Source organism: Vombatus ursinus, unplaced genomic scaffold (assembly GCF_900497805.2).
Source record: "Vombatus ursinus unplaced genomic scaffold, bare-nosed wombat genome assembly UNPS02014798.1, whole genome shotgun sequence".
Lineage (NCBI taxonomy): Eukaryota > Metazoa > Chordata > Mammalia > Diprotodontia > Vombatidae > Vombatus > Vombatus ursinus.
This window is the reverse complement of record NW_020954576.1, coordinates 916,815-942,154: the sequence shown is the minus strand read 5'-3', so window position 1 is coordinate 942,154 and position 25,340 is coordinate 916,815. Positions and strand designations below refer to the sequence as shown.

General features: G+C 41.6%; 1 protein-coding gene across 2 annotated transcripts in view; it reads left to right on the top strand.

Moving 5' to 3' along the window:
* LOC114049655 (interleukin-6 receptor subunit alpha-like) overlaps positions 1–24,974 on the top strand; it is a 63,546-nt gene extending 38,572 nt beyond the window's left edge. For both annotated transcript variants that reach the window (XM_027870935.1, XM_027870934.1), the window contains 4 exons: positions 10,839–10,885; positions 13,628–13,703; positions 17,177–17,267; positions 24,046–24,974. In XM_027870935.1, coding sequence (XP_027726736.1) covers positions 10,839–10,885; positions 13,628–13,703; positions 17,177–17,267; positions 24,046–24,292 — 461 coding nt within the window. In that variant the 3' untranslated portion in view covers positions 24,293–24,974. The remainder of the gene's footprint in view (positions 1–10,838; positions 10,886–13,627; positions 13,704–17,176; positions 17,268–24,045) is intronic.
* The last annotated feature ends 366 nt before the right edge of the window (positions 24,975–25,340 follow it).

The window sequence follows — 25,340 nt, the reverse complement described above, 5'->3', positions numbered from 1 at the left end:
CCCTGAAGTCAGGAGGACCTGAGTTCAAATCTGGCCTCAGACCAGACACTTGACACGTACTAGCTGTGTGACCTTGGGCAAGTCACTTAATCCCGATTGCCTCACTAAAAAAACAAAAAAACAAATCCTGACTCTAACATCTAGTTTTACATCTCCTACAAATTTGATAAGCATGCCATTTGTACCTTTTTCCAAGTCTTTGATAAAAATGTCCAACAGAATGAGACCAAGGACCATCTCCTGGGGTTCATGTATACTAAGGACCTCCTTCCAAATTGTCCTTCATTTCAACCCCTCAAGGAACTGCACTGGTAACAAACTTTTCCATCTGTTGTCTGAAGATCCCCCTAGCTAAGTTTGGAGGGGCTCATCCCAGGTGGGTTGCAGGCAGGTGATTTTTTGTGCATGTCAACTCTTAAAGACCATTTATCTCCTAAATTATAAAGGGGTTGTGATCCATATCTGTGGAAGGAATAACCACACAAATGAAAAACAGTCTGTTACCAGTGTAGTATTTGAAGCCTTATCAGCTTGGTAGGACCAGCCAGAACTTGCATTCTGCTGATACAGCCTTCCAAAACCCAGGGTCACGTGTGTTGAACCATTGAACCATTAATAACCACCCCTTCAGTTCAGCCATTTATCCAGTTCTGCATCTGCAGAATTGTCTCATCTCCTAGGCCACTTCTCCCCACTTTCTCATAAGAATAGCATGAGAGATTATGTAAAAACTTTTTTCCCTAAAATCCATATAAATTACATCTCCAGTAGTCTCCTGATCTAGAAGTTTAGTAACTCAATTCAAAAAAGAAAAAAGAAATGAGATTAGTTTTTCAGCATGACCTATAGTGATGAAGCCATGTTGGCTCTTTGTGATCATTGCTTTCTTTTCTAGTTGTTCGTTAACTATCCCTTTAATGCTCTGTTATAGAATTTTGCCAGGAATTGAAGTCAAAAAATCTCATGGGCTGATAGTTTGCAAACTCTTCTATTCCTTTTTGTATCTCTGTGTGTGTGTGTGTGTGTGTGTGTGTGTGTGTGCGCGCGCTTTTGTGTAAGACTGGGACAACATATTTGTCCTTCTCCAATTTTATAGCACCTCACTTGTTTTTTTACAGTCTTTCCAAGATCACTGACAGTAACTCAGCGATCACATTTGCCAGATCTTTCAGTAACCTGGACTATATAGGTCATCTAGACCTGGTAACTGGACCTCCTCTAAGGCAGCTAGGTGTACTCCCATCATCTCCCTACCTGTCTTTGTGTTCAAATCCACATTAGCCATTTTTATTCAGGCCCCAAATTATTTTCTTTGGCAGAAAAAACAGAAGCAAAGTTAAGAATTAAGCAGGTCAGAGTTCTCTCTCTTGTGAGTATTATCATCATCTCATCTGCCACAGGAGACAGTTTTTTCCCTTAATAATACTAGCTAATGATAACTAGCATTTACATAGTACTTTTAATTTTGCAAAGATCTTTACATATGTTATGCCATTTGATCCTCACACCAACCCTAGGAGGTAAGTGCTATTATTGTCCCCATTTTACAGATGAGGAAATTGAGGCTGAGAGGGGTTGAGTCATGCAACTAGTAACTGCCTGAGATAGGATGCAAACTTGGGTTTTCCTTACTTTGAGTCCAATACTACATCCTTTTTTTTGACCATCTTATTTTACCCATTATAGCTAATAAAAGATCCTTTATTGTTGTCCTTAGATTTTCTCTCAGACTTATCTCTTTTTTGAGCTTGAGCCATCCTAATGCTTTTCTTACAGGACAATGTCTGGGTGAGTTGAATTTGGGGTTTACCACTGTTGGTATCCTGTGAATGCTATCAGTTTACAGTCTGTCCCCTTAAAAATTTTTTTCTTAAAAATTTTCCTTTATGATTACTTGATATATAGCAATCAGACTTTTTAAAAATCAGTTTTTGGGAAGCCTGACAGTTGTTAAATTTTTCCTTCGTGCCCTGCTCCCCACATCTATCATTTTTGCCTGCATAGATTCCACATTTTTTCCAGTTGTGTCATTTCCTGGGCTTGTTGTTTTGGCTTTAGTTGTTGTTTTCACCATTTTTCTCTCCAGCAAAATAATTTTGTTATTCCTTGAGTCTGTTGTTTTGTTTATTTTCTTCCCTTGGATATCTCCAAACAGAGGAATTTTATTATCATCTTGTCCAGAATTTCTTAGGCCCTTTCAATTAAGCCCTTTGTTTCTTTATTTTACTTCTTGATATTTTTGCTAATTCCATTTCTTCCTGTGTTCCTTCAGTGTGTCCATTTTATTGTGTCCATTTTATTGTGTCCTTGGAAATTTCTAATTTTGTTCCTTGAGCTTCTGTTGCCTGTGTTTGCATATTTTTCCTTCAATTTCTGCTTCTTCTCCTGGTCTACATCTCTTCCTTTGCTATTTTTTGTTCTTTTTTTTGTTTTGTTTTGTTTTGTTTTGTTTTAGGAAATTGGGGTTAAGGGCTTGCCCAGGGTCACATAGCTAGTAAGTGTCTGAGGCTAAATTTGAACTCAGGTCCTCCTGACTCTAGGGTGAGTGTTCTATCCACTGTACCATTGCCCTTCCTTTGCTATTTCTTAAAAACAATGTTCTTTTGAGAATCTCTAACAGATTAAATTTTTTTTTGTTTTTGAGTTATATATTGAATCCCTGTGACTTCTCATTCTTCTATTGTCCTGAAAGTCCATTCTTTACAAGTTTTAAAGTGCTATATTCATTTATTCATTTGATTAGCATTTATTAAACACCTGCTATATTCCAGTCACTATACTAGGTGCTAGGGATAAAAAGACAAGAATTAAACAATCCTTGCCCTCAAGGAACTTACATTCTATTGATTCTATAAATGTGAACCATGTTTATTTTCTTAAAGAGGAGCTCTATTAGCAGCTGTGTTCCATATTTAGCTCATATTAAGAGTGTGATCATCTAAAGCCCTCAGATATTTTTTTCACATGAACTGCTAATGATGATGAGGAACTGTACCAGGGTCACAATTGTGTGAATGGAGAGAGCAAGACATACACAAGGGATGTTGTGAAAGCAGAAATAACTAAACTTAGCAACAGATGGGATGTGTAGAGTGAGTGAATGAGTTGAGGATGACCCAGATGTTGTAAGACTGGGGGACCATTGAGGATAGTGGTCCCCTCAATAGGACGGTCATAAAAAGTGAAGGTTTAGAAGGCAAGATGATGAATTCTCCTCTGAGAGCTGAGTTTCAGATATTTATGGGACATTCAGTGTGAGACGTCCAAGAGGTGGGCAGCAATTTGACACTAGAGTTCATGAAGGAGACTAGGGTTGGCTATATAGATCTGGGAATCTTCTGCATAGAAATGGTAATTCCACTGATGGGAGCTGATGGGATCACCAAATGAGATGGTACAGAGGGAGAAGAGAGGAGAGCCCAAATTAGAGTCGGGACCCATGATTTACTGAGCATGACCTGGATGAGGAGGCAACAAAGGAGCCTGGAAGTTGGTCAGACAGGTAGGAGAAGAACCAGGAGAGAGCAGTGTCATGGAAATCTAGAGAGAAGAGAGCATCCAGGAAAAGAGGGTGATCGATAGTGTCAAAGATCACAGAGAGCTCATTGGTGATCTTGGAAAGGGCATGCTTAAATTTGGAGAAAGCTGATGAGATAGGAAACTAGGAGGGGGAGGGAGATTTAGATTGTAGATGGTTTTGTCAAGGATTTTAGCCACAAAGGGGAAGAGAAATACAGGCGGAGAGTTAGTGGGGATGGTTGGATAAAGTCCGAGTTTAAGGAGGGAGGAGATGTGTGTGTTTGTTCCCCACCCCTGTGAATATTGCAATATCCTCCTAATTGGTCTTCTTGTCCCAGGTATCTCCCTGCTCTAATCCATCCTCCACATAGCTGCAAAAATAATTTTCCTAAAGCACAGGTCTGACCATGTCTCTCTTCTGCTCCAGTGCTTTCCCTGTTACCTCTGGGATCAAATAAAAACTCCTCTGTTTAGCATTTCAAGATCTTCACAATCTAGGGCCATCTTATCTTTCCTGACTTAGCTAACAAGGGAATCCCAGAGAGCATGCTGGGAGTTGCCACTCCTGGTTCCGGCTAACATTGTGGGAGCATTGGACCTTGCTTCCAGCCACATATGATTCATTGCTAAGGTACTGTGAGATGTTGAAGATGCCCTTAATTGGATACCAAGCCAGAGTAACAGGTGACTCAGTGCATGTACAAAAAAAAAAAGCTCCCACCTGATGGACATTTTGAGCTCACAGAGTTGTGAGCATCCTGGACTATTGCAGGATAAGTACATATAGGCTGAAGACCAGGACAGAATAAGTACAAGAGGGATGACCCCAAACCCAGGCATAGACTTGCCTAGGCAAGACATATATTTTAGTGGCCATGTGCTCACGGTGGCTTAGAGGGCTGGGTTGGGAAATGGCCTAACCACCACTCCTCCATCCAAGCAGGTTGAAAATAGTATTTGCTGCACGTTTTTGCACAGAAAAGCAGAGAACAGCAAAAGGGCAAGTCAGTCCCTCTTGTATATCCACTGAGTCATCAGCTCCTCCAATTTAACAGCCAATCATAGTTCTCTTTGTCATCTCACAGCATAAACCTCCCATCCATGAGTCATATGCATGACTGGAAGCATGTCCCTAGAGGTCAGCAGGAACCAGGAAGAGCTCCTCTGGGAATGCTCTAGGGAATGCCCTTGTAACACCTAGGTATTATTCTCCTTCTCTCCCCACTGCAGCCAAAGTGGTTTCCTTGCTATTCTTCCCACACACAACACTGTCTCCACTCTCCTTGCCCCACCCCATGCCTGGAATGCACCCCCTTTTCACCTCCAATTCTCAAACTCCTTTAGTTTCCTTCAAAGTTCAGTTCAAGCCCCACCTTCTACATGAAGATCCCCCCTCCTTGCTCCAGGTACTAGTTAGTGCCTTTCTCCTTGCATGTATTGTATATATACACTTATATATATACATGTTGTCTCCAAGATAGAATGGAAACTCCCTGAGGGCAAGGATTCTTTCTTGTCTTTGTATCTCCAATGCCTAGCACAGTGCCTGGCACACAAGTAGGTGCTCCATAATAATTAATTGATTAATAGTTTGCAAAAATAATTAATGCAGGGAAATCATAATCATAATTAATCAATGTATCAAAAGTATAATTATAATTAAATAACATAATTGATTATTATAATAGTTATTAGTTAACAATTATAATTACTAACTAATTGGTTGATGAAGCAAAACCTGCTAACAATTTAGAGCTGTTCAAAAGTGGAACGGGCTGCCTCCAGAGCTAGTGGAATCTCCCTCCTTGAGGGTTTTTAAGCGAAGGCTGGAGGACTGCTTTGTGTGTTTGGGTTGGGGGGGGAGGGCTGTCATAGACAAGATCTTTTTCCAGGTATGAGTTTGTATTGGAAGGTCTGAGGTCTGAGGTCTGAGGTCTGAGGTCCCTTCGGACTCGGAAGTTCTGTGGTTCTGTGACACCTAATCCTTTAAGTGCTAAGCCTATAGCACTGAGCTCTAACCAGCTGAATTAATGACCAGAGGAGAGGGTGTCTTAGCACCCGCTGCAGTGACTGCTTTCTCTGTTGCTGATGTCAGTGAGGAAAGAACAGCAATTTGATGCTAATAACACATGAATGGAGATGACCCATAGCTGCATAGCAACCATTTTCACAATGGAGATATTTTATTGGGTTTTGCACAAATACTCATTATCTGTAGAAGTTGCTTTTTTTTTTTTTCACTTTAGAACAGATGAAAGCTTAAAGTGGCCAAGTCTGAATGTCCTCATAGGATCTAGGACATTTTAAAGGAAATATTAGGAATATAAAAGAAATATTAGGAAAGTAATTGGGTAATCCCTGCCGGGTTGGAAAAAGGACCTTGCTAATCCCTCAGAAATCCTTTTAAATATTCCTTCCTGCCTCCTCCTCATAAGTAAAACTATGGTTACGGCTACCCAAGCACCTGCTCAAATATGGGGGAGCAAATTCTAGAAGCTTGTGTTTTTGTCTCATTTCTGAGATCATCTAGACAAGGGGTGGGCAAGAGCAGGTCTAGACTGGAAAGAGAAAGTTCTCCACTGCATCTCAGACTCAGAGAATAATTCTTCCCTCCCGTACTCCTAAAATGACTGTGGTTGTCCTTGTCAGCTTTAAAAAGAAAAAAGCAGACGAAGATCTGTGAATAGCATTCATCAGCTCATTAGCATTTAAAGGGCCCTTTGTGTCTTTCTCTCTTCCTTCTTTCCCTGTGCCCTCACACTGTGTCTAACAGTTTTTCCCTACTCCTCCATCCCAGTCTTTCTCTCTTTCCTCTTGCTTTTCTCTCTGACTCCTTTCCTTACTCTCTGTTGTTGCTTCAGGCTCCTTTTCGCAATCTTCCTCAACTTACAATCCTGAGACATTTTTGTTGTTGTTCACTCCCTATTCTCTGTGACCCCCATTTGGGGTTTTCTTGGCAAAGATACTGGAGTGGTTTGCCATTTCCTTCTCCAGCTCCTTTTACAAATGTGGAACTGAGGCAAATAGGGTTCAGTGACTTGCCCAGGGTCACACAGCTCGTAAGTGCCTAAGGCTGGATTTGGACTCAGCAAGATGAGTCTTCCAGACTCCAGGCTCAGTGCTCTATCCACTGTGCCACCTAGCTACCCTAGGTGGCATATGTTTACGTATTTGTGGAGTTTATTGAATAGAATATTACATTCCTATTCTTAATTTTAAAACTGGGTGCCTTGAGCATTTAAAATTTCCCATTCTCAAACCCAAATCCAACCTTCCAAATTAACTAATTAAATTACTTTTTATTTGAGTGTTGCCCTTGATTCATTTTTTTGGTAGGTCAACAGTCCTTGACTGAAATAAAACAAAAATCTTTTCCATCTTTGATATAGGTTATTTCCAGTTGCAAAGTGAAGAACTGAATATAATTAAGTAAAATGATTATTGTTTACGTTATATAGTTTATCTGTATATACCATTTACATATATGTGCATACACACAGAATGATATGTTCCTGCTACAATGAAAAGAGAACTGGATTTGAACTCAAGTTGCAGTTCAAATCCCCACACCCCCCCCATCTCTCTGTGTGACCTTGAGAAAGTTACTTAACCTCTCCAGCCTCAGTTTTCTCATTTGTAAAACGAGGGAGACAGACTCAATGACCTATATGGTCCCTTCCAGTTCTAAATCTTAGATCTTGTTATGATCCCTATAAATAACAGTGCAAAACCTGCAAAACCTGCTTTTCTCTTATACTCTAGAAAGGTCTATAATGATTTCCAGTTGCCATAATGGGATATGGTCAACCACATTTGAGATACAACATTTCTTCTGTTAGGTGACCTTGGGCAATTCACTTAACCCCTCCAGGCCTCAATTTGCTCCTCTGTAGGATGAGAAGGTTGGACTATGACTTCTAAGTTTCCTTATTGCTCGAAGGCTATATTTCTATGGCTGATCCTATAACTGTACACTTTAGACAGAATTGCAACTATTCATCATTCATGACACCAACTTCCTGGTTTGACCTGACTTCCGTGAAATGGATTTAATCCATTAGCTTTTTGATGCTCTTCTTACCTAGTTTTAAGATGAATTTACTCATAAGGCGAAGGCGGCTGGGTGGTGCAGTGGATAGAGCGTTCAGCCTGGAGATGAGTTCAAATCTGTCCTCAGACACTTACTAGCTGTGTAACCCTGGGCAAGTCACTTCACCTTGTTTGCCTCAGTTTCCTCATCTGTAAAATGAGCTGGAGAAGGAAATGGCAAACCAGTATCATTGCCAAGAAAACCCAAATGGGGTCCTGAAGAGTTGGATACGACTGAACAATAACAGCAGCACATATGACAGAAAGATCAATCTTGTCAATAAGCGGTTATTAAGCCTCAACTGCTATGGGCCAGGTACTGTGCTGAGTCTTAAGCATCAAATTAAAAGCCAAAATGTTCCCTGTCCTCCAGAGCTTACACTCTATCAGGGAAAATCATGTATACATAGAAAACTAACATTTGGGAAGATAGAGAAGGGCTTCATGTAGGAGGTGGCACTTGAACTAAGCTTTGAATGAAATTAGGAGTTCTGGAGATGAGGGAGGAGGGCATTCCAGGTGTGAGGCACAGCCTATGCAAAGGCACGTAGGTGGGCAATAGAATGTTGTGTATGATAAAAAGGAAGTAGACCAATTGGGAAATATGATGCACGAAGGGGTATAATAAGCCTGGAAAAGTAAGCTGGAGCCAGATTATAAAGGATTTTAGATGTAAAACAGAGGAATTTGTATTTTATTCTAGTGCTAATAGGAAACCACTGGAGCTTTTTGAGTAGGGGAATGACACAGGAAACCCTTTGCTTTAGGATCTCACCATCTATGAAGATGTGCTGGAGTGAGGTGAGACTGGAGGCAGGGAGACCAGTTAGGAGGCTGTTATGAGAGTCCAGGTAAGAAGGATGAGGGCCTGAACTAAGGTGAGGTTCCTATGAGTAGAGAGAAGGAGATAGTTGAGAAAGAGGTTGTAGAGATAGAATCTATAAGACTTGGCAACTAATTGGTTACAGAAGCTAAGGGAGGGTGAAGAAATGAGGTTGATCCTAAGTTTGAGTGACTAAAAGGGTAGTAGTATCTTCAGCAGAAACAGGGAAGTTAGGAATAGGGGTGGGTTTGGTGAAGGCATGGTGATAATGAGTTCTGCTTTGGGTCTATCAAGTTTGAGATGCCTATGGAACATCCAGTTGAAAATGTCCAATAGTGAATTGGTAATGTAGGGCAGGATATGAGATCTGGGAGCCATCTGCAGAGGTGATAATTGAATCATTGGGAGCTGATGAGATCACAGAAGGAAAGAGTATAGAGAAAGAAGAAAAGAGAATTCAAGACAGGACTTTAGGGGTCATACACAGTTGGGGAGCACCATGGTTGATGGTCCAGCAAAAGAGACTGTAGAGGACCAAGAGAGAGCAGTGTCAAGGAATGCCAGAGAAGAGAGTGCATCCAGATGGAAAAGGTACCCAACAATGTCAAATGCTGCAGGGAAGTCAACAAGGATGAAGAGTCAGCAAAGGTTATTGGGTTTGGCCATTTAAATGTAATTGTTAACTTTATAGGGATCAATTTCAATCGAATGATATGGTGGTCAGATTGTGAAGGGTTGAGAGGAGACGAAGTAGAGGCAGTGAGCATAGAAAGCTTCTTCTAGGAGTCTGACTATAAAAGAACAGAGATATGGAGGATAATAGCTCAAGAGATGAAAAAAGTTACTCCACTTTAATTTTCAGTTGGCCATCATCTAGGTGTAACAAGGGCAGGGCAACCAAGGTTTTATCCCAGGGTTCCAACATTCAATGGTGACATATATTTCCTTCTAAAGGCAGTCACCCACACTGTTATCCTCTCAACTCACTGTCCTCTGCTGGCCTTATTTATGTTGGACAGTGGGTGCCACTACTGAGATACCCACCCTCCTGCTGGGGCTTACCTCATCACCCTGCCCCCTACCTTCCATTTCACCTGGGATGAGTGAAGCAACTGAATCGAAGGTGGACTCTTCTCTCTGTCCTTCTGTTATTCTCCCCAAATTGAATTTGCTCCAGTTTCCTGAATGCCTGGATTTGACTAGATTATAAACTCCTCGAGGGCAGGAACACTTTCTCTCTTCTCCTCTTCCCCACCACTCTTCCCTCTGTGCCTAGCACAGCGCCTTGTCCACAACAGATAGTCAATAATTCTCAATAGACTTCAACTGAACAACATGGTAGGGTTCATTCTTCCCCTGACGATAAATACCACTGGGCTACCCTTCATCTGATGGCTGCCATCTTCTCCATCCACTTCTCTTGGCTCTCTCACGGAGTAATTCATATAGTCTCTGCACTGACATTCCTTAGCAAACCCTTCCAATATTATTTTTAACTTCCTGATGTTGGGTTGATTAACTAAACAAGAAACAATAAATATTTCAAAACCCGAAAGGCATTCCACTCCACCCTAGTCATATTCCAGTGCCCAGTTGTCTGCCCTTTGTCCCTTTGGAAGAGTTAATTCCCACAGAGAATCTGAGAATGTTTAGAGAGAAAGGGCTTTAAGAAGTCATCTGGACCATCCCGACTTTGAACAAGTTTCCTAAAGTCAATGCCATAAGCCTCAGAACCTGTTCCATTTTTAAAGTCCAGAGGTGTCTTAGGGAATAGCCCAGAGCAGGGTAGTTTGATGCAAAGAGTCTTGGATTTGGAATTAGAAGGCCCTGGACTAAAGTCCTAGCTCTGACATTTATTAACCGTGTGACCCTGGACAAGACACTAAATTTCTCTAAGCTTCTGTTTCTGTAGCTATAAAAAGGAAAATAATATCTACCTCATAGGGTTCAAGAGAAATAATGTCTATAAAGTATTTTGTCACCATAAATGCCCAGATAAATAATCTCCTGGGTATAGGGAGCTCCTGTTTGGAAACCCAATGTATATTGTAGCTCATCTGCAGGCAAGTGTTAGAGAGTTGCCTGGGGCACTAAGAAATTAGGTGACTTGGCCAGGGTCACACAACTGGTATTAGAACCAGTACTAGAATTCAGGTCGTTTTCACTCCAAGGCCAACTCTCTACCCATCATATCACAAAGCATTAGAAAAGAGGCAGCTGGGCAATGCAATGGATAGAGCAACAGCCCTGGAGTCAGGAGAACCTGAGTTCAAGTTTGGCCTCAGACACTTAATAGTTATGTGACCCTAGGCAAGTCACTTAACCCTGATTGCCTCCCCCCAAAGCATTAGAAAAACATAAATTATTATCCTAATTGTAAATAATGATCCTTTTCTTAAATCTGCAGAACCCAAGAACTTTGCAGCTGGGACGGAATTATTCATTTTTACACAGGTAAGCTATGACATTGTCACTAGGACCTTTAGCTCTTCTTTGTTGGTTCCTGAAATTTGATAGGTGTCTTTGAGAAAATAGAATTGGACCATCCTTGCCCCAGTGGGCTCATGGTATCATAACTTGACTGAGAGATTACAGGCAAAGCTGTTTAGCTCTTCTTCTTAAGTAATCTAATTTCTTCCCTTTCCTACTAAGCCTCTTTAACTAGGGACATAATTCCCTAAGTGCTAAACCTTGTGTACCAGCCACTCATAGGAAGATGAGCCCTTGGGGCAGACAGGGAGAGGGAGAAAGAAAGAGAAGGGGAAGGGAGGAGGGGGAGGAGAGAAAGAGAGACAGGAAGGGGAAGAGAAAGGGAGGAAGGGAGAGAGAAAAGGAAAGGGAGACAGAGACAGGGGAGAGAGGGAGGGAAAGAGAGAGAGAGGAGAGAGTGATACTTAAGGAATTATGTTCTTAGCTAAAAAGGCTTAGTAGGAAGGGAAATTAGATATATTAGGGATGTGTGTGTGTGTGTGTGTGTGTGTGTGTGTGTGTAGAGAGAGAGAGAGAAAGAGAGAGAGAGAGAAAGGGTGGTGGTGGTGGTGCAGGCATTGGAAAGGGCAGGACAGGAAGGAAAGACAGGAGCTGAGAGGGAGTAAGGGAACGGTGTCTGGCCCTAGTGGGTTCATCAATACACATCTGTTGAGTGTTTATTTGTGTGTAGGGCCCTAGTTAGGCCTTGAGGCTAGATTAGAGACTAGTGAAAAAGATATGAGCTCTGAGGCCTGACCTCAAGGGGCTTTCAGTCTAGTTGGGGAGATTGAACATGTATCTAAAAGGTAAATCATAATAATATCAGTTAAGCTGGCGTATGGGAAGCAGGACAAATAATAAATACTCTTTGTTGGGGAGGGGGAGAAGCCTCATGGAGTTTTGGGGTAGCGAGGGATGGCCAAAGGGGGGAGGCCGGTTTGACTGGGATCTTGAAGGAAAACTCAGAAGTTAGTTGTAGGTATCAGACAGGAGGGGGAGGGTATTCTAGGAAGGCCAGAAACATGGCAGCTAGGATTCACGTGGATCACTGAAGGGGGTTGTAGATTTAGAGCTGGAAGAGACCTCAGATCAAGGATCCTCATTTTACCGATGAGGAAACTGAGGCCCAGAGAAATGAAATTACTTGCCCGGGGTCATCCAGTTAATAAGTGTCTGAGGTAGAATTTGAACCCAGGGATTTCTGAATCCAAATCCAGCGCTCTGAACCATGCTGCTTCCTATTCAGTAGTTCAACAGAGCTCGAGTGGATGCTGGATGTAAGGTAGTAGTGGCAGAAAAGATTGAAAAGGTATTTGAGACTAGCTAGAGGTGGACTTTGAATGCCGAGCAGACTAGTTTAGACTTCATCTTACTGGCACCAGGAAGCCCCTAAAGCAAGGATGTGCTACTAAATATTTAACAACTGGCTTTCAAAAAAAAAAAAAAGTACAAACAACACACTTTTATTTATTTATATTTTTATGTAAATAATATTTTATTTTTTCCAATTACATATAAAGATAGTTTTCAACATTCATTTTTTATAAGAATTTGAGTTCGAAATATTTCTCCCTCCCTCCCTTCCCTAAAATGGCAAGCAATCTGATATAGGTTATACATGTGTAATCATGTTAAACACATTTCCACATTAGAAATGACACGCTTTTAAGTTTTTTTTTTGTTTTTTTAGGCAATTGGGGTTAAGTGACTTGCCCAGGGTCACACAGCTAGTAAGTGTCAAGTGTTTGGTCTGAGGCCAGATTTGAACTCAGTTCCTCCTGACTTCAGGGCCGGTGCTCTATCCACTTCGCCACCTAGCTGCCCCTAACACACTTTTAAGTTTAATCTGCATTATTAACAATTTCTCCATCACTTTTTTTTTGAGACAATCAGGGTTAAGTGACTTGCCCAGTGTCACACAGCTAGTAAGTAACTGAGGTCACATTAGAACTCAAGTTCTCCTGACTCCAAGCCCAGCATTCTTTCCGTTTCCCCACCTAGCCGCCCCTCTCCATCACTCTCTTAAGTCTAGACAATCAACACAACAATAAATCAAGCCCTGATTTGTAGCATTTGCTGATTTGCTCACACTGAATGTTTAACAATCAACTCTTTCCAGTGGTTTGAGCTGGCTCCAGCACACTCCTGTTCTGAAAGCTTTTGAGGAGGCATACATGTCAAGGAGGCAGTTAGAAATATAGCACTAAAGCTCACAGAACAGGTCCAGGGTGGTGGTGTAGACTTGGGAGGCAATGATCGCCCAAAGCAGATAAGATCTCAGAGGCAGAGAGGATAGATCAGAGGTGGGGAACCTGTGGCCTCCAGGCCACATTTGGGTGGAGGCCCTTGAGGACCTAGAGGGCCACATGTGGCCTCAAGGCCGCAGGTTCCCCACCCCTGGAATAGATATATCCAGAACAGAAAGAGACCAGAACAATATTTCTTCCATTGTATCTTCCAGCCACCTAACACCAGTACCTGTTGCATAAGGAGCCAAGGATTCTTACCTTTATTGTGTTGTGGACCTTTGTGTCTGGTGAAGCCTAGAATAATGTTTTTAAATGCATAAGATAAAAACACATAGGATTACAAAGAAAACCTGCTATATTGAAATACAATTATAAAAAAATATAAACAAGTTTATAGACTCCAGGCTATGAGCCCTTGAAAAGTAAGTGGTTAATAAATGCTCACTGAATGAATGAATTTGTGGAATGTCTTTTTCAGGTGCCTACTACCTCGGATGACTACAATGAAAGCCTTTCCCGAGAAAACCCTGAAGGCATCGCTAACACTTTGCCAGGTAAGAGTCCAGTGTTCAGGGGCAGCTAGGGGGCGCAAGGATAGAGCACCAGCACTGGATTTAGGAGGACCTGAGTTCAAATCTGACCTCAGACACGTAACACTTACTAGCTGTGTGACCCTGGGCAAGTCACTTAACCCCATTGCCTAACCAAAAACGAGTCCAGTGTTTAGTTTCTAGGAGCTCTGGGTTAAGCTGTGGATGGAAAGAGCATATGAAAAAATCTTAGTAATTTTGAATAATGGGTTGATAACCAATCTGATGAGTTTGAATTGGAAAAGACTATTAAGAAATGCGCTAGAGTCACTTCCCAACTGTGTTGTATTACTTGAAGCTGAGATAGAGCTGACTGCTGATAAGAAGTTTATGCAAAATGTTCATTCCTGAGAAGCTCACAGTGTAGATGTGCACACATATGTACCACACATAAACACATGTTATATACATACATTTACATGTATGTATGTGTGTATATGTATCTATATGTAGTATATATACAAAGATTGTTGTTTAGTCATTTTTCAGTTGTGTTCAATTCTTTGTGACCTCATTTGGGGTTTTCTTGGCAAAGATACTGCAATGGTTTGCCCTTTCCTTCTCCAGCTCATTTAACAGATGAAGAAACTGAGGCAAACAGGGTTAGGTGATTTGCCTAGGGTCACATAACTAGGAAGTGTCTGAGGCCAGATTTGAACTTAGGTCCTCCTGCCTCCAGGACCAACACTCCATCCACTTCATGCACTCCAACCACGTAGCTGCACAACATAACCAAATATCTCTAACTTCCTTTAGGTAATCCACCCTGAAGCTAGCAAACTTGGAAACTGTGCCTCAGTTTCCTTATCTGTAAAGTGGAAATAAGGGTACTTGCCCTATCTATTCTCACAGAGTATCTGTGAAAAAGTTCTTTATATATTGTAAAGTGTCATACAGATGTAAAGGGTTGTTTATGTTGAATTGATCTTCTCAAAGCCACATCTGTGCCCTAAGGAGGAGACTTGGTATCTGTTCAAAACAGCTGCTTTACTAGCCTGCACAAGACTGTGGTCAGACTTTAAAAACTCAGAGAGATCCATCCGGCTTTGTATGACTGGTAGGGAGGATGGGTATGCAAATACCCATGAAAGAAGGTAGTGGTAGCACTTCCGTAGAGGCCCAAGCTGGCCTAGACATGGTTGGACTTGTGCTGAGTGGTTGTTGTTTTTTTTAATTTTCAGAAGCAGTATGTCATAGTGAGAGGTTTGGGGGTGCAACTAGGTTATGCAATAGGTAGAGTGCTGGCCCTGGAGTCAGGAAGACTCATCCTTCTGGGTTCAGATCCAGCCCCACGGCTTAATAGCTGGGTGATCCTGGGCAAGTCACTTAACTCCATTTGCCTCAGCTTCCTCATCTGTAAAATAAGCTGGAGAAGGACATGGCAAACTAGTGTCTTTGCCAAGAAAGTCCCAAATGGGGTCACAAAGTATGGGACACAATTGAGAAATGACTAAACAACAACAATAACATGGCATAGTAGAAAGATTAATGGACTGATTAAATAAATTAATTAATTAATTGTAAAATGGATTAATTAAAAGATTAATACAAGAGAATCTGTGTTATCACTTACCAGCTGTGTGATGTTGGGAAAGTCATTAACTTCTCTGAGCCTTAGTTTCCCTCTCTGTAAAATGGAGATGATGATATTTGTTCTATTTCACTACTAACCTCCAAGATTTCTTGGGCTATTGGGAGAATGGAATTAAAGAAGTTATATGAAAGAACTTCATAAACCTCCAAGTGCTAATTAAATGTGAATAATCGTCATAGCATTGATTATTTGGAGCTGAAAGAGTCTTTAAAAGGTATCTAATCTAATACCTACATTTCATAGGATCACAGATTTAAAACTGGAAGAGATTTTAGGAACGATCTAGTCCAGAGGTGAGGAACTTGCAACCTCAAGGTCACATGTGGCCTTCTAGGTCAAGTGTGGCCCAAATCAGTCAAAGGGCTACACTTGGGGACCTAGAGGGCCATATGTGGCCTTGAGCCTGCAGGTTCCCCCCCCACCCCGAAATCTATCTCCCTCATTTTACTGATGAGAAAATTGTGGCATAATGAGGGTAAGTAAGTTGTCCAAGGTCTCACAGCTCGAACATTTCTGAGGCAGGATTTGAACTTGAGCTTTTCTGGACCTCACGCCTAGCATTTCATCCATTACAGCAGATGAATAAACTGAAATTCAGAGAGGTTATTACTTGCCCAAGTTCACATGAGTAATAGAGCCAGAATTTGAACCCACATTCTTTGATTCCAAATTCAGTCCTCTCCTCACTGCACCAGGCAGCCTCTCAGATAGGGGCAATGTTGTCGTCATTGTCGAGAGAGCACAGGACCGGGAGTTGGGAAAGCATGGCTTCCAACCCCACCTACTATTTACATCACTGCTAGATTATAAGCATCTTGCAGGCAAGGATGATGCCCCTTTTGTGTTTATATCCCCAGCATGTAGCATAGTGCCTGGCATGTAGTAGACACTTAATAAATGCTTATTGATTGGTTACTAGTTGTGTGTCCCTGGACAAGTTCTTTAACCCCTCCTGAGCCTCAGAGCCTTGTAATTTATAGACTAGTTATGATCTGTACTGGTGGAAGGAATTTCTACACTGGGAGTTGCTCCACACTGATGAGTACTGTATCCTTCCTGTATTTAAGTTTTATTATATGTGTGAGCTTTCATCATTGTGTTTACGTATGAGATAGCTCCTTCAAAACTTAGAATACTATGTATATACGGGCGTACCTTGGAGATACCAAATGTTTAGTTCCAGATCATGGCAGTAAAGCAAGCAACGCAAATTTTTTTGTTTCCCAGTGCATATAAAGTTATATTTACACTATACTGTAGTCTTTTAAGTGTGCAATAGTATTATGTCTAAAAAACCAATATATATAATCTTAATTAAAATACTTTTTTGCTAAAAAATGCTAACCATCATCTGAGCCTTTACTGAGTCATAATCTTTTTGCTGTGAAGGCTCATGCCTCGATATTGATGGCTGCTGAAGGCTGGGATGGCTGTGGCAATTCCTTAAAATAAGACAACAGTGAAGTTTGATGTATCCTCCTCCTTTCATGTGAAAACTTAGAGGCTATTGTAGGGTTATTAATTGGATTAATAAAACAACATTTGTAGATTAGGTTCGCTCTCTTATATGGATGAAGTTCATGGGGCCCCACAACAATTATAAGAGTAATATCAAAGATCACTGATCACAGATCACCATAACAGATATAACAATAAGGGTAAAGTTTGAAATATTGCAAGAATTACCAAAATGTGACATAGAAACACAATGTGAACACATGCTGTTGGAAAAATAGCACTGATGCAGGGTTGCCATAAACCTTCAATTAAAAAAAAATGCAAAAAAGCGAAGTGCCATAAATGAGGTATACCTGTGTTTTGTTTCTCTCCCCCTCTTCTGCAGTGCCTGGCTCTAGTCATTCACCCTACACATTCCTACTAGCTGGTGGAAGCCTGGTCTTAGGAATGGTTCTCTTCGTTGGCATTATCTTGAGGTAAGATGGCCCCCACTGGGATGGTTGTGTACCACTTGCATTCTTGATACCCATATGACTGGGCCATCTTAAAGTAATATCGTTATCAGGTTCTGGGCCATGATGACAGAATAGTCAAACTTATGCTAAAGACACCAAATCATCCTTGCTCTCATTTTGTAAGTGTGTTTTTAAGAAGAGGTGGTGCAGACGTCGATATGGAGAGCAGGATTTCCTTTTCAACCATCCCTTTCCACTTTTTACACAGGTATTTGTTTTTGTACTCACTCTGAATCCCTAAACAACTTAGCTCAGCATAGTTTCCTGGCTTATTTAACAAACGAATGACCATTAAGGAAAAATTACAGTTCTCTTGATTTAACTTTAGAAATCTGCAAATTGGTGTGTGCTTGAGGCCAAAAAGAAATTAGTACAGGATGGTTTGGGGACATTTATTGTTTGTGATTTGAGAAACAGAATTGAGTAACAAGTGGAAAAAAATGTAATAAATTCATCTTTCTTTTATCTTAGCTTTGTGTATGATTTTCATGGGAACCTATGTCTGGAGGCCAGAGCCATAATTAGATTTTTGTTTTTTTAAGTTTGTGGTAAAAACAGAGGATGTTAGCAGTGCTGAGGACAGTAAGATGGGGGAAGGGGGAAAGGCACAGAAGACAATCTGATCATGAGCGCATTCAAAGTTCATTCTCCTCAATACCCTATACCTTTTTTTGGGGAGGGGAGGCTAGGCAATGGGGTTAAGTGACTTGCCCAGGGTCACACAGCTAATAAGTGTTATGTGTCTGTGGCTAGATTTGAACTCAGGTCTTCCTGAATCCTGGGGCTGGTGCTCTATGCAGTGTGCCACCTAGCTGTCCATAATACCCTATACCTTTAAGGCAAAGTCCCATTCTCTCGGTGCTAGTCCTGTGCTGGTTATAATTCTCACATTAAGCTTATTAATATAGATAGATTCCTTTGTCCTTTTAGGCAACAATATCCCTGTCTTGCCAAAAGAACTTGACAATTCATTAGGAGAAAAATTAAGTTGAACTGATAACTTTTATGATGTTAATACATCATACTGCAGAATAATAACGGTTGAAAAATTTCATCCTTTGGGTACCTATCATCTGTCAATCAGGCTTTCTGTACCAAGCTATGACTGGTCTGTGGGTGACAGTAACTATGCCCACACCTGTTTAATAGCCAGATGACACAGTGGATAGAGCACTGGGCCTAGACTCAGGAAGACTGGAGTTCAAATCCAGCCTCAGACATTCCCTAGCTGTGTGACCCTGGGCAAATCACTTACCCTCTGTCTGCCTCAGTTTCCTTATCAGTAAAATGGGGATAATAGCACCACCTCCCTCACAGGGTTGTTGTGAGGATAAGATGATATAATATTTATAAAGCACTTAGCGAATACACCCCCCCCAAAAAATCTTGTTTATGTGTATGTTTCTTCTCCAATATAATTCCAGCAATAAGAAGCAACTACGGCTTAATGGAAAGATCTTTGAATCTGGGTCAGGGTTAGAATACTAGTTCTAGCACTTACTATGTGACTTACTACGTTAGTAGAAATTAATATTATCTGTGTTGTATTGTACCTTTATTTATTTTGTTTAAATATGTTCTCATTGATGGAAATAATTCCAAATGACATTTTAATCTGGCTTGCATGGCATTTGGGAATTTTGTAGGCCGCTTGAAACCAATGGGCCATGACTTTAACCGCTGTGAACTGGATGATTGTTAAAATTCCTCCCAGCTCTAAATCCCATGAACTAATAGGATTGTTGAGTTAAGGGGAAGGACCAGGTCAGCATTTTGGTTAGAATACTGCCAGATTGGCCTCCAAAAGGCTTACAGCAATTAAGTCCTCTCAACAATACAATAGGGCACCTGTTTGCCCACTGCCCATCGCAATGGAATTTTATTGCTTTTAGTTATTTTTGGTAGTTTGCTGGGTGTAAGGTTTAGCGGATAGAGGCCTGGTCTTAGAATCAGAAAGACCTAGTTCCTGCCTCTGTAGAACTGAGTTGAATTGAAACCTCTCATGTGGCTCTGGACAAATCACTGATCTCTTAGTGCTTTCTGAGCACTCTAAGTTTTAGATCATTTGCTCATCTGCATTGGTGAAAGGAATTTTAACACTGGGAGTTCTCTAAACCAATGAAATCACAGGTCTGAACCCCTCTGCCCCACAAAAATAAAGGATGGTATCTTAAAGTTGTTTAAATTTCATTTAAATCGTTTTGATATTAGAGAATTTAAACAGTTTTAAAAGTGTTTATTGACAATTTTTATCTCTTGCTTCACAATCGTCTGTTCGTGCCCTTTGATTACTGTTCTCCTGGAGAATATATAATAACATTGTACATTTAAAAATAGAAGGAATCTTGAGGCCATCTGGTCCACCCCCTACCCCACCCTGCCATTTTTGGGGTGAGAAAATCAAGGTCAAGGGAGGTGAAGGGAGGCTTGACCAAAGACATTAGCAGCAAAGTTGGAATTTGAACTGGTGTTCTTTGATTCCCACATCCCCTAGTGTGCTGGCCCATGCTTGAAAATCGCTGCTATTAGAAGAGGCCATTAGCTGAGTCTGGGAGTTCTGAACTTCAGTTGGGCTAAAGCCAGTTGGTTGTCATTACTAAGCCCCGTCCCAGGATGGGGAGCTCTTCACCCTGCCCCCGGGGAACATGTGGACACAAGTGGGTGATTCACTGGTCTATGTTGGAAACAGAGAGGGTTAAAGCTTCTGTGCTGATCAACAGTGGGCTCAGGTTTGGGAGTCCCCACTGCACTCCCAGCCTAGGTGAGATACAGACCTCATCTTAAAGAAAAAAAAAAAAAGAGTACTGAGCCCATTGGGAAACATGGGCAGGATCAGAATAGGTTTCAGCAATTGGGAAAGCAATCCACAGGGGTGATTGGAAGGGCGGTGGTATCATTGGCAGAGATAAGAAAGTTCAGAAAAGGATAGGTTTAAGGGGAAGGAAAGGGAAGGGAATAAGCATTTATAGGCCATGTGCCAGGTACTGCCCTAAGTGCTTTATAAATATTATATCATCTTGTCCTCACAAAAACCTTGTGAGGGAGGTGGTGCTATTATCCTCATTTTACAGATGAGGAAACTGAGGCAGACAGAGGGTAAGTGATTTGCCCAGGGTCACACAGCTAGGGAATGTCTGAGGCTGGATTTGAACTCAAGCCTTCCTGACTCCAGACCCAGTGCTCTATTCACTGTGTCATCTAGCTGTAGAGTAGATGTGGCCATAGTGATCGTGTTGCCCACAGACTGGTCCTAGCTTGGTACAGAAAGCCTAATTGCCAGATGATAGGTTCCCTAGGGATGAAGTTTTTCAGCCATTATTATTAGGCAATTCTAAAGTGGGATTTTTTTTTCACACAGACCATTGTCTCCATCTCCCCCCATCCAAGGAAAATATTAACAGTTGACATTCCAAGAGCACTTTTTAAGGTTTGCAAAGAACCTGGCATACATGATCTCATTTGTGATCATAAGACAGTTAAGTGGTGTAACGTTGGGTTCCGAGTCAAGAAGATCTGAATTCGAATCCTATCTCAGATGCTTACTAGTTGTGTGATCCTAGGCAAGTCACTTAAATTCAGTCTACCTCAGTTTCCTGGTCTATAAAATGAAGATAATAATTATACCTTCCTCCTAGGCTTGTTGTGAGGATAAAATGAGATCATATTTGTAAAGCACTTCGCAAACCTTGAAGTGTTAAATAATTACTAGCTACTTGAACTTCACAATAGGTTTTATTTCATCATACGGACGAAGAAACTGAGGCTCAGAGAAATCCTGTAATGTTTTGCATAAGTCACACAACTTAGGAGGCTCTCACCTGACACATACTGGCTCTGGGCAAGTTATTTAACCTGTCAGTGTACCAGGCAACTCTGGTATATGTTGCAGAGAGTGGTGACCTGCCTCGGTGGAGGGACTTTCCTTTTCTGGGAGTGACCTCTATCAATGAAATCCTAGGTCTAGTAAGCATGTAGGGTTGTGGTGTTGGTAAGTGTTTCACAACTGGCTCTCTGCAAAGGTGTTGCCATGACATACCTTGAAGTTTAATTTGCATTCTCATCATTTTTTCCATCCCTCTCTTAAGTGTGGAAAACAAATCAAGCCCGGATTTGTAGCATTTGCCCATTTCTGAGGCATAAATGCGCAGACTGAAAATGTAACAATCTGCTTTTAAGAGCTGGTTTGAACTGGCTCCATTCCTGCCCTTAAGCTATCTGGACATCTTGCTGTGCATTCCTGCTGGTACATGTGGTCTGGGATTTGAATCTGGATCTCTCCTGACTTCAATTCAGGTTCTCTTTTCATTATACCACACCACCTCTAGAATCTGCTTTACAGCAAACTTATCTGGGATTGATTAATTTCTATTAGGTAAGAGCTTCCCTACACATATATACACACATACATACATACACACCTACATGTGCACGTAGTATGTATAGATTATAATGCTACTTCATAATTAAGATTGTGTCAGGGGCAGCTAGGTGGCGAAGTGGATAGAGCATCGGCCCTGGAATCAGGAGGACCTGAGTTCAAATGTGACCTCAGACACATAACACTTACTAGCTGTGTGACCCTGGGCAAGTCACTTAACCCCATTGCCTAACTAAAAAAAAAAAATATTGTGTCTACTGCATCCATTGTAGTATCCCTAAAAAGATGAAAGGTAGGGATTTTGCAGATAGAAAGACTGAAGTCCACAGAGGTTAAATTCACTGTATGTAAGTGCACAGCTCAAGGAAGGTTGATATAATCTGTTCAGGGTTGTGATACAACATCTAGCCATTGGCCCTGCTCATTTCTACTATTGGGAAACATCTGCGAATTGAAGTCTCACTAAGATACTGCAGACGCCATTAAATTTTTCTCTCTGAGTCCCAGGTTAAGGGCCAAGTAGCAATGTGGATAAAGATAGCATAGAGAAATGAAACTCAAGAAAAATCTCCATTGTTCGTTTTGAGTGCTGGTCTCATGTTCCCCCAAACAAAGCAGCTAACCTATAATGATGAATAAATTGAAATTAGAGATCTCAGCTTGGAAAATTGGAAAGATGACTTGGATTTGTGATCAGTGGAACTGGATCTGAGCAGTACCATGGTGGATACTTGTTCTGCCTCTTACTATCTGTTTGTATGACCTTGGGCAAGTCATTTATGCCTCAGTTTTCTCATCTGTAAAAATGAGGGGGTTGGGCTGGATGGCCCTTAAGGTCTCTTCCGGCTCTAAATCTGATGCTATGTTCTTCCTTGCCTTGCCCACCTTCAGAGGAATCAAGGAATCAAGGGGTAGTCAAAGTATGAGTAGCAGTAGGATCATAGAACTCATAGCTGAAAGGTGCCTTAGAGATAATTTTGTTCTCCTACTCTGATGTTACCTATGAGGTAACTAAGACTGAATCCAATTCAACAAGCCTTTATTAAGAACCTACTGTATACAGGGTACTAAGAGGTACAGAGACTTTTTGAGGTCATGTGGACAGGAAGTAGCAGAACTAGATTTGAACTCAGATTCTCTTGTTCCAAATCCAGAAGGAAAGGAAACCAAGGGGCCTGGACTGTCCAGAGCATAGGTCATCTGTCCCAAGATCACTGAGATACGGCAGGACCTTGGGTTGTGGATAATAAACCTTTCTTTTGACTCCCAAACTGTTCTTCTCAGGTACTTAGGTTTGGCACGAGGCCCTGGGGGCTGAATACTCCATCAGAAACTGTGATCACAGAGATGTCTATCTCTTTCCTGTTGAACACTGTCTTTCCTGTTGAATGAGTCACTTTTGCCCAAATGGTGCCCGCAGCAGGGCTCTGTTGGAGCTGTTGAAGCTCAATATGCCTCCCAAGAGTTGGAGAGCCTGGAGATGAAATCTCCCATGGGCTGTGTTGAGAGATGCAATTGTTGATAGGGAGGAAGGAACATCAGTGGAGGGAGAAGCAGGAGAGCTATAGAGGGAGGGAGTGGCGCAGTGCTTCCTTGCTATTTATTCACTCCCAAAAACACCTTTGCCTGCTATTTTTCAGCGGCAGTATTCATTTGTCTGATGTGCCATTTTATTTTCTACTCTAGTAAAAAGAATACATCTTATTTTCAAATTAGTTTCAGTGCTGAGTGTAGGAATTGAAGTTGTAGTCTCAAGAACTGCACCACAGGGGTTGTCTGTTTCCTCATCTGTATGGTTGGAAGGATGATACTGTCCATACATAGGAGGTATTTTTGAAAGACAGCAACTTTTAAAAATTATATATACATATATATATATATATATATATATATATTCCCCCCAATTATCAAACATGTATCAGCAGCTCTTTAAAGTATTTCTGAGGCCTTTGACTTAGGATCTTCTGGAAACAGATAGCACTATGAAAAACTTAGTTAGGATCCCTTTGATAGACAGCTGGGTGTAGTGGAGAGGGTGTTGGACTGGGAGTCAGGAAGACCTGAGTTCACATCCCACCTTAGGCACTTTTTAGTTGCATGGCCCTGGGCAAATCACTTAAGTTCTTTGTGTTTTCTCATCTGTTAAATGAGGGGGTTGACCTCAGTAGTCTCCATGGTTCCTTTTCAACACTAAATCTATGATGTTATGATCTGACCTGGGAGTCTGGCCTCATCAAAGTGGTCCGGATAGAAATGTTTTTCATGATGTAGGGGAGCAGCCTTGCTGAAGAATGATTTGTCAGTACATGTAACCATCTGGGTTTCTTGTTTTGTTTCTCTTTGTGTGCATGTATTATCAAGGTACAGAAAAAAGTCGAAGTTGACAGCTTTGAAAGAAGGCAAGCCAAATGTGCTCCCTCCATATTCTTTGGGTCCGTTGGTCCCTGAGAAGCCCCAGTCAACCACGGTGCTGGTTCCCTTCATCTCTCCATCAGAGTCTGCCAGTAGCTCTGAGCCTACCAATGCCCCAGGGCACAGTGGGAAAGACATCGTGGACCTCCAGAGTCCTTACGACATTACCAACAGAGACTATTTTTTCCCGAGGTAGACCCAAACATGCATGGAGCATTTGGGCTTCAGGTAGGCCAAATTCTGTGGCACAAAGGAAGACTGAATGAACTATCAAGAAAGATGCTTCTCAATGTCATTTCAGTCTACCTGCTGATGGGGCTGGTGCTTTGGGTTTCTCCTGACTTATTGCTCCACTGGGGAAGCTGAACTGGGCTCCCTCAGAGAACCAGAATGCTTTTTAGGTCCAAGAAGGGCTTCACGCAGTGAGGAGATGGTATTCTGGGAGCAAATGGATTGATTCCCACCAAGCAGGAGGAAAAGGTGGTTGGATTTCAAAACCACCATGTCTCATGATCCTCTGAGTAACTGGGTTGGTAAGCCACCCCAGAGAAAGAGACATACACAAATGCATATGGAGGGCCATGAGCCCAAAAGGCTATGCTCCCCTGACAGGACACAGAGGAGGATGGGAATGAGGGGCCAGCTTGTTCCTAAGAACAACAGGACTAAAGAGAGAAGCTGTTGATGGTCTGGACTCAACCATCAACATTCCCTCATCCTCAAGGCATATCCCTCTCCTCATCTGGACACAATAATTTCTAGCATATCTGCCAGCCTGTCACTTCCTGTGGGCATATGTTCTTGCCCAATACACACTTTTCACCATCCTACCAAGGTTCTTGGTAGAAGAGTTGTTGAAGAAATTCAGCTTTTCTAGGCCTACCGCCCTCTTTCAGTTTCTTCCTTGCTGGTTTTTTTTTCTTCTCAAGATGCTACCTTCTTTTCCCATGAATACTGTTGAGATGGTAAATGTTGAGATGTAAATGGTGCTATCTCTTAGGACCAAATTTTAAAATAACACCCTTCCCCACGTTAACACGAGCACACATGCTCACACGCACACACACACACCCTACTTTTACCATATGTATATGTATATACACACATACACTGTATATAAAACACACCTACTAAGTATCTGAAAGCCTTTCCTTGCCCTCTCTGTAGTCCAACATCCTCATTTTACAGATGAGGAAACCGAGGCCCAGAGACTTGCCCAAGGTCCTACAACTCTTTGGTTCACA